The following is a 9852-nucleotide window of genomic DNA, read 5'->3' on the forward strand; positions in this document are numbered from 1 at the left end:
CCCTAAACAAATAAAAAGCTCGTTATTATGGTAAATATTCTTATACCATAGCAAGTTATGTAATTTAATTCCCCTATAAATTAACAGTCAAAGATGTTCTTGTATGAAATAGGAGTGCTATTAAATATTTGAGACTTAACATTTTAGAACATCCTTGCTAAGATCTGCTAAATCGCAATTTTATTTTTCTATTGAAAATACACCCACAAACCAGAGGCAGCTCCTTTTTGGCTTGTTAAATCCTTTGATCTTCGTGTGATGAACCCTATGTGTATTCCACACGTGGGTATGCATGCAAGTCATGCGCCCAAGTCCAGAAATTCTTCAAAGCAATGCCAACCACTTCTCCTCCTGTCAGCTTTAGGGGCCGTCTCACGCTCTTTGCCCACAGCTGGATCACCAGTTGGGTCCTGGAGATTATCTATCAGGGATACTCCATAGAGTTTGTCTCCTTCCCTCCTCACAAACCCCCGTCGGGGACAGCTCTCTCCAATTGATTCTTCATCATAAGGCGGAATCCCTTTTATACAAGGGGACGATACATGTCCTACCTCAGTACCAAGGGAGAGGGTTCTACCTCCCCATATTTCCTAATCCCCAGGAAAGAGGGTGGGAGTGGAAACCTACCATGGATCTTCAGCAACTAAACATCATTATCCGAAAGCTGAAATTCAGGATGATTACTCCGGCATCTATAAGCCCCTCCCTTCAGGAAGGGATGTACTTTGCAGAGCTTCACATGAAGGAGGCATATTTCCACATGGACATTCACCCATCCCACAAGAATTTCCTGCGTTTCATGGTGGGAGAAGAACAGTATCCGTTTCAGGTCCTCCCCTTTGAACTCACTACTGCACCCAGGATATTCATGAAAGTTTTCTATGTGGTAGTAGCCCAGATGAGGCACCAAGGCTATACAATGTTCCCATATCTGGACAACTGACTCCTGGCAGGCCGATCTTATCAGGAAGTCATGTCAATCACAGGATCTCTTGAACAACATCTTGTTAGACTAGGCATTTATATAAATGAAGAAAAGTCTGGTTTGTCACCCACAAGGACCATAAACTTTATCAGAGCACTACTGGACTCAGTCTCTGCGAGAGCATTCTTCCTCGCAGGCAGATTTCACATGATGAACAACCTGATTTACCGCCTCACCCGCAAACAGCGTACTACAGTGCACCAGTGTCTCTCGCTGTTGGACCACATGTATCTATGTGATGCTGTTCCCCAGATTCCACATGTGGTGTCTGCAAGCTTGACTCCACTTGACTTACTGGCTAAACAGGGTCTGCATCAACTCCAAGGTGACTGTTCTCGCCCTCCTTCGCTTGATGGTCAAACCAACCAAAGTCATGGTGGGAACTCCTTTCAGCCGTCCCATACCAAGAGCCACCATTTTGACAGAGACCTCTCTTATAGGGTGGGGCGCTCACCTGGACTGCCACACTGTTCAGGTTACTTGGACTCCACAAGGGATCAGTCTGCATATAAATTTACTGGAACTGAGGCTGGTCCACCTTGCATGCAAGGACTTCCTTCCCCTCATATGCTTGTTCCATGTATAGATAATGCCAAGCAATATCACCAGGGTGTTGTATGTAAACAAACAGGGAGGAGAGAGATCTCATTTCTGCCTAGAAGCAGACAGATGTTGGAACTGGTGCATCAGAAACCACGTCACAATACAAGCTGCATACTTCCCAGGTGTTCACCACTCCCTAGCTGACAAACTTAAGCAGAAGTTTCTCTGCAGACCACTAATGGGAGATCCACGACACAGTCTAACCAAGATATTTATGCAATGGAGTACTCCATTATGGGACAAATTATTTGCCTCCTGGACAAACAGAAAACTTCCCCTGTATTGTTCCAGGGAGGCCATGGTTCGTGATTCCAAGGGCGATGCTCTCCTGGACAGATTGCCTCAGATATGCCTTTCCGCCCATCCTGCTACTGCTGAAGGTCATAGGGAAGAGCCATCGCGACAGAGCCACCATCATCCTCCTAGCACCCTCCTGGCCAGACAGTTCTGGTTCACGGAACTTGTAACGATGTCTGTACACATGCCTATCAGGATCTGCCCATTTCTGGATTTCCTAACCCAGGACACGGGGGGGAAAATCAAGCACCTCAACCTGAACTCACTCCACCTCATGGCCTGGTATTTAGATAGGCATCAGAAATAGAACAGTCATGCTCTGCCCCCGTTCAGGAAATCCTTAACCCAAGTAGAAAGGATCCTATTAGAGCAGGGGTGAGCAAACAATGGCCCGCAGGCCACATCCGGCCCGCGGGACCGTCCTGCCCGGCCCCTGAGGACCTGGCCTGGGAGGCTAGCCCCCGGCCCCTCCCCTGGTGTCCCCTCCTCCCCCGCAGCCTCAGCTCACTCGGTTCGCTGGGCAGCAGGACTGTGAGCTCCTGGGGCGGCGCAGCTGCAGAGCCCGGCCTGACCCAGTCTCTGTGCTGTGTGGTGGTGGTGGCGGGGGCAGCATGGCCCGGCTCCAGCCGGGTGGCACGGCTGTAGCACCGCCAGCCACCGGTGCTCCAGGCAGTGCGGTAAGGGGGCAGGGATCGGGGGGGGGTTGGATAGAGGGCAGGGGTGTTCGGGGTAGTGGTCGGGAGCGAGGGTGTGGATAGGTGTCAGGGGGGAAATGGGGTTGAATGGGGGCAGGGGTACCAGAGGGGCAGTCAGGAAGGATGGGGAGTTGGATGGGGCAGCAGGGGGCAGTCAGGGACAGGGGTTCCGGGGGCAGTCAGGGGACAGGGAGGAGGGGTGGTTGGATGAGGTAGGGGTCCCAGGGGGGCCATCAGGAATGAGAGGAGGGGTTGGATGGGGCGGCGGGGGTCCGGGGGCAGCCAGGGGACAAGGAGCAGGTGTGTGTGGATGGGGAGGGGTCCCAGAGGGACCGTCAGGGAACAGGGGGGGTTGGATGGGGCAGGAGTCTGGGGGGGGGGCAGATAGGAGGTGGGGGCCAGTCCACGACCCCCTCCCCTAAACGGCCCTCCATACAATTTACAAAACCCGATGCGGCCCTCAGGCCAAAAAGTTTGCCCACCCCTGTACTAGAGCCTCCTACCTAGCTAAATGGAAGGGCTATTTGGCCTGGGCACACCTCTGCCAATATTCACTAGATACTGTGAGCACCCCTAGGCTAACTCCTCTCCTTTAAGACTGCAGGCCTAACCCTTCCTCCCTCTGTCTTTACTCACCCGGCGACTGTGCAATTTATGAAGGGCTTGATCAGAACCTTCCCACTGGTCTTTAAACTTGTGCTTCAATGGGACCTTAACCTTGTCCTGTTGACACTCACAGGTCTGCCCTTTGAACCTATGGCAACATGTGCCATGACCTTCTTAGTGGCCATCACTTCAGCCAGAAGGGTCATTGAACTAGGAGCCATTTTGGCAGACCCTCCCTATACAGTGTTTCACAAAGGGAAGGTTTCCTTTAGGTTATGCCCAAAATTTCTTCCCAAGATTGTTTCTGAGTTTCACATCAGTCAGTCAGTAGTTACCTGTATTTTTCCCCAAACCCCATGCTTCTTCTGAAGATAAGAGACTTCACTCACTTGATGTCAGTCATTCCCAGGCATTCTACCAGCAGAGAACCAAACCCATTAGAAGTTCTCCAGTATTCTTTATTGCCATAGCATAGTGGTTTTCAACCTTTTTTCATTTGCGGACCCCTAAAAAATGTTGATTGGAGGTGCAGGTCCCTTTGGAAATCTTAGACATAGTCTGCAGACCCCCAGGGGTCTACGGACCACAGGTTAAAAATCACGGCCATAGCAGAAAGATCGTGTGGACAAGCCATATGCCCTCAGAGGATTTCCAAGTGGGTTTCGGGATGCATCTTAGAATGATACAAAATAGCAAAAATTTCCCCTCCTGGGGGTATAACAGCTCACGCCCTATGAGCACAAGCTGCTTCCTCAGCATCCTTATGGTACGTTCCACTGCAGGACATTGCAGAGCAGCAACTTGGAGTTCTGTCCACGTGTTCTCGAGGTGGTACACTCTAGTACAAGCAGCGACTGCAGATGCAGCTGTAGGAATGGCAGTACTACAAGCATCTCTGCTGCCACCGTCCTCGCACCCTCCCCTAGTTTGAACACTGTTTGCCAGTTACCCATGTGACACCCAGGGACCATCACTCGAAGAAGAAATGGAGGTTACTTTACTGTAACTGGAGGTTCTTTGAGATGTGTGGTCCCTATCTGTATTCCACTACCTGCCCTCCATCCCTTCTGCTTGGGATCCAGTTGGGTTGTGGAAAGAAGAACTGGAGAGGTGTCAACCCGCACTGCCTTTTATGCCCTTGGATGGGGGTGCAAGGGGCACTACTGTACGTTTGTGGGTCAATGGACACAGCTTTGAAGAATTTCCGGACTCAGGCGTATGACGCACAAGCGTACCCATGTGTGGAATACAGATAGGGACTACGCATCTCAAAGAACCTCCAGTTACAGTAAGTAACCTCCATTTATCTTTGTTAGAGCTCATCAGAATAACACCTGGATTATCTGTTGACTATACATTTTTATAATGGCAGCTTTTTCTTTTTGAGATTTTACTGCATCCTTGTAGTAATTACTGAACTACTACAAGAATTCTTTTCCTTCTGCTGGTACCAAGCTCTTTAGCTAATGGATATTAGAGGTGACATTCAAAGAAAAAAGTGTCTTGTTTTGCTTTTTTATAATGATGGAAAGGAGACCTACAGTAGCACTTTGAAAGCTACAGGAAAAGTTGTGTTATCTGGCACTTTACAAACCGGAAAGCTCTATGGGCATTTCGGGAGCGGGTGTGGGTTGTGGGCTCTGTGAGGGAGTTTGGATGCGGGAGGGGGCCCAGGGCAGGGGTTTGGGGCACAGGAGGGGTTTCAGGGTGCTGGATCCAGGTGGCGCTCACCTCAGATGGCTCCCCGCAAGCAGCGATATGTCCGGGGAGGCGCGGCCAGGCGGCTTTGTGCACTGCATCTGCCCGCAGGCGCCACCCCCCATAATTCCCATTGGCTGTGGTCAATGCTCCTTGGTGGAGGAATGGCCATGGGGGTTCTGTGCGCTGTTCCCGCCCCACCCCGAGAGCTAGCTCTGCAGCTCCCATTGGCCGGGGACCGTGGCCAATGGGAGTTGCAGGGACGGTGCCTGTGGGCAGAAGCAGCACACACAGCCATCTGGGTGGGCCTCTCCAGACATGTCACTGCTTGCAGGGAACCACCCGAGGTGAGTGCCGCTTGGATCCAGCATACTGAAACCCCTCCCACACCCCAACTCCCTACCCTGAGCCTGCTTCCATTCCCAAACTCCCTCCCACACCCCTACCCTTGCCCCAACCCCCAGCCCTGAGCCCCCTCCCACACCCAAACTCCCTCCCTCTTAGCTAACCGGAATTTTTGATTTACTGGTGTGTGTGCGTGCATGCGCGCACACATACACACACTCATGCACTCACTCCCCCAACATGCCGGATAACAAAGCTTTTACTATATCGTGGTCCTATATAAAATACAGAGAATATCTTTCAAACTAGTAGAATTTTTCAGAATGGAAGAAACTTTTTAAAAAATATGCCAACTGTAAAAGACTTTTGTTTTTTTACATGAGCAATTTTCCCCCTTGTATCAATTTCTGTTTTTGCTGGCGGACTCCTTGGAGGAGAATTATAATTAGTGGATTTATAACACCACAAGAGACATAACTGAAACCTGGGTAGTTAAGACGGGAAAGGATTTTACTCCATTTAAATCTTGAGTTCTGTTTTTTCATTATTGCCTACATCTAATTAACCCTATCTGCTGCCAACACTTAGGAGAAAAGCTCTGTGTAAAACTGAACGCTCAAACCATTTAATTGAGAGTTGTGAAAGCTCCCATTTTCACTTTAGCCTTCCAATGAATACTCCAGCAAAAAGGATACTTTTGGTAAAAACAAACAAACAAACAAAAAAACACAACCAAACTCCCCCCCCCTTAAAAAAATTAAACTGTTCTCGCCTTATGCATCATAAAGAATTTTTTTTTTAAATAAAAAGGTAATTTTTTTTTCTTTGCAGGCCACCTTTAAGAGAGAGGGTTTTACAATTGCTGTATGTTGCTCTTTAATACGTGGTGGTTTTTTTTTTTGTTGTTTTTGTTTCTATAGCATACATTCGATCCAATCAGATTATGGGCTGGGGAGAAAAGGCTATTGAGATACGATCAGTGGAAACTGGGCACTTGGACGGCGTGTTCATGCACAAAAGGGCACAAAGACTCAAGTTCTTATGTGAGCGGAATGACAAGGTAGTTGCAATTTCTTGCCTTCAGTTACACCATGTTCTTTAATTGCCTTATAAATATCTTGAACATTAAAGCTTAACACAAATCTCTGCTGTCTTTCTTACTCATCAGACTTTGGTGAGCAAGCAGATAATCTGAATGCTTGGCTACCATTGTAAATAGTTTTTGTCTCTTTCTTCACAGGTTTTCTTTGCTTCTGTACGGTCTGGTGGAAGCAGTCAAGTTTATTTCATGACCCTAGGCAGGACTTCTCTTCTGAGCTGGTAGAAGCCATGTGATTTGACAAGGGATTGCTGACATCCAGAGTCTTCAAGATTCTCATAACTTGGAATTATTAGTAACTGGAGTACAGACCTGCACTGATGCAAGCACTCCATCTGAATGTGTGTGCGGGCATCACTAGTGTTAGGTTTCTTTTTGTTTTTAAACTGAGGCTGCAATGCAGCTGGTGCTGTAAAGATATTACCATCAGGTGCTATAAGTCTTTGAGATTTGGGATCACACTAGAAAGCATCAGGTCTTTTCCCCGTCCCCCCGTTCAGCTCCAGAATACCTAGGCTTTGAATGACTCCGTTTGTTAGTGTGAAAAGAGAGAGGCTCATCATGAACATGTTGTTGATTTGGCAGGAGGCAGGCAAGAGAAGGTGACAAGTGGTGGTGAGAGTCAGTCTTGCTGAAGCAGAGGGCAGATCTAATCTAGTAATGTTAACAATGTATTTAATTGACATTTCTTTTTTGTAATGTGACAATATGTGGACAAAGAGGAAGGTGCAGGTTTTAAGAAGTTAATATTTATAAAATGTGAACGACACAGTGGCTAGGATAACTTCTTTTTTGGGGAAAGGGTGGGGGGGGCGGGGGTGGAATTCTTGGTTTTGTTTGGTTGGTTTTATTTTGGCCTGGCCAAGAGCGTAGTCATTTTTCTGTGTACCAGGTTTTGCCTGAAATGTGCAGATGATAAAAAGTTTGTTCATTTTCTATAATGATTCTGTGTTAGGACAGAACTTGGTGATGTCACAGTATTAGCACTGCCTCAGTTAAAGGTTTAATTTTTGTTTAAACCTAGAAGTGCAACAACAGTTTTACCACAGTCTGCACTTGCAGAATGGAAAAAAAAAAAATTCCAAACAACATATGTTTATTTTTTTGTGCCTACCTCATTGTTTTTAATGCATAGAAGAGGTGGTTTAGTTTATACGTTTTTAGAGAAAAAACCATTAATGTCTAATTTAATCTTAATACCAAAACTACCAGATGAAAGGTTTGACTGTTATTCTGTAGCAAGTTTCAGCAGAAAAGGAGAGTAGTCCATTGAGATGGTTGAAATAGCCTTATGGCAATGAGACACTGACTAATGTAATTGCTTACTAAGTTTGGAAATCAAATATTTTTAGCAACTTCATCAGTAATGGAAGATTGATGAATTTAGCCTAAAACCAGAGGTTTCACTCTTCTAACATGTGGGCTTAGTAACAGGCAGGTAACAATAACTAGTCTAGTTCTATAAACTGTTAAATGTTGTAGGAAACATTTTGGGGAGGTGATGTTTTTCTTTTCTAAGAATGCAATGCACTAAAACTATTTTAAGAATGTAGTTAATACTGCTTATTCATAAAACAGCATATACTTGTGTTTAGGTGTAAGATCCCAGCTCTGGCTCCCCCCCCCCCTTTTTTTTTTTAAAGTCAGTTTTATTTTATGAATAAGTTTCTGACATTTGTAATAAATGTCGCAGAGTAATAATTTGTTTAATGGCTACATGTTCATTACTTGAGAAATCTTGAGTGTATAATAATCTGTTGGTGATGTAATAATGCACAGTGTCATGATTCAACCATTTTTATTTTATTTTTTTTGTTTTGGTGGGGTACTTTGTTGACAGCTGCCTTAAGCTGTTCATTCAGTGAACAGGCTCTCAGTGTTTCACGGGCTTTGTCTTCTGCTGTGCTTAATTTACTTTCATGGCATGACAGGTAGGGCTTTTTAAACATTCTTGACTCAAACAGATTGATTGTTCAAGTGACTGGTCACTTGATTGCTTTAATAGTAACGGCACCAACTGGGCAAGTGTTTTGCTCGACGAACCCCTCTTTTGGCATCAACCCTGACTGCTGTAAATTCTTCTAATCTAATCAGCGTTTTTGCTGAAAGTTCTCCTTTGAACATCAGAAACAGTTTAAAAGGGAGCTGGTGTGTACACACACACACACACACACACACACACACACATATCAAGAAAGCCTTACATTTGCTGGCAGAAGAGTACTTAGAAATATTTTTTTAAATTGTTTGACTTTTGGATAGCACCGAAGGTTAAGGGTGGGGACACATTTCTTCAGTATCTGTTACAATCAGCCAGTAGAGCTATCTGTTCTCTGTACTATGAACTAAAGGGACTCAGAAGTCCGACATAATCATAGACATGGATGTAATCACAAAATGGCCCTGTAGCATAATTAGCTGACACTGATCAATTCAATGTCATTCTGCATGGTTTTAATTCTTACAGCGCTGTGTGGTTAAATGGATTTAGTTCTTGTCCCCACCTCACACACTACCTTGGAAATCAATATGATTTGTGTACATGAGAATGTTCCAGGGATTCCCCAGGTTAAGGATATGTGCTTTTGAAGTTCCTATACTTCCGCAGGGAAACTCATTCACTGGAACTGCTGGATGGCAGCTTCTGCCTCCACGGAAGTCCCAAGGTGGCCAAACTACAAGTAAAAACAGTGTTACAAAACCACTACATCTAGAACGTTGAACTCTTTAAACAGTGCTTTTGTAAGAGCAGAAACAAAGCTCCTAGGTTTAGTTTTAAGCTTTAATAAGTAATACTTTCTGTATCTTTGTCAAAGTAACCCTAACTGTATGACTGCAGTGTTTTATTTTTATCTTATGCACATGTTATGTTGGAGAAAATGTTTACAAAAATGGTTTTGTTACACTAATGTGCATCACATATTTATGGTTTATTTGAAAGTGATTTTTGTGGGTTTTTTTAGTTTTTCATATTAGTAATAGTACACTTTTTGTGACTTATAACCCCAAACTCTGCTGATTATAAAGATGCTAAACAATAATACAAATGACAAACTGCATTAAAATTACTAATTATAGAGCTGCAAAGCAGACTGGTGACAAGTAAACACTCAGCCTTTTTTTTGCAGTGCTATCTAACTTGTCTTCTGTGTATTATGGATATTACTGTTTTTTTCCCCATTTTTCCTTAAATAAAGTCAAAATGACACCTACTGGATGTGGAAAGTATTTTAAACGTTTTTCTGCTCCTGGAGAACCAAGGTGTTTACTACCTTATTCCACTGAAGGTGATAAAAAGCAACATTACCAAATCTCATGATTTTACTGCAAGTTCAGCAATATTTGGTATTTTTATTTAAGCCCCAACTCCTGGAGCCAAAATAATTTCATGAGAATCTCAGCTTTATTGTTTGTGGTTTTAATTTTTGGTCCTCATAGTTGTGTTGAAAAGCTTTAAAATGTAAATCAGTTGCACCCAAAGGTTCAGAAGACACTCAAAGGGAACCGAAAATGGTGGTGGTTTT

General features: G+C 44.9%; 1 protein-coding gene across 7 annotated transcripts in view; it reads left to right on the forward strand.

Moving 5' to 3' along the window:
• MAP4K4 (mitogen-activated protein kinase kinase kinase kinase 4) overlaps positions 1-9540 on the forward strand; it is a 251981-nt gene extending 242441 nt beyond the window's left edge. For all 7 annotated transcript variants that reach the window (XM_034757996.1, XM_034758000.1, XM_034757997.1 and 4 more), the window contains 2 exons: positions 6150-6289; positions 6470-9540. In XM_034757996.1, coding sequence (XP_034613887.1) covers positions 6150-6289; positions 6470-6553 — 224 coding nt within the window. In that variant the 3' untranslated portion in view covers positions 6554-9540. The remainder of the gene's footprint in view (positions 1-6149; positions 6290-6469) is intronic.
• Positions 9541-9852: the final 312 nt, after the last annotated feature.

The sequence above is a fragment of the Trachemys scripta genome, chromosome 1 (genome assembly GCF_013100865.1).
Source record: "Trachemys scripta elegans isolate TJP31775 chromosome 1, CAS_Tse_1.0, whole genome shotgun sequence".
NCBI lineage: Eukaryota > Metazoa > Chordata > Testudines > Emydidae > Trachemys > Trachemys scripta.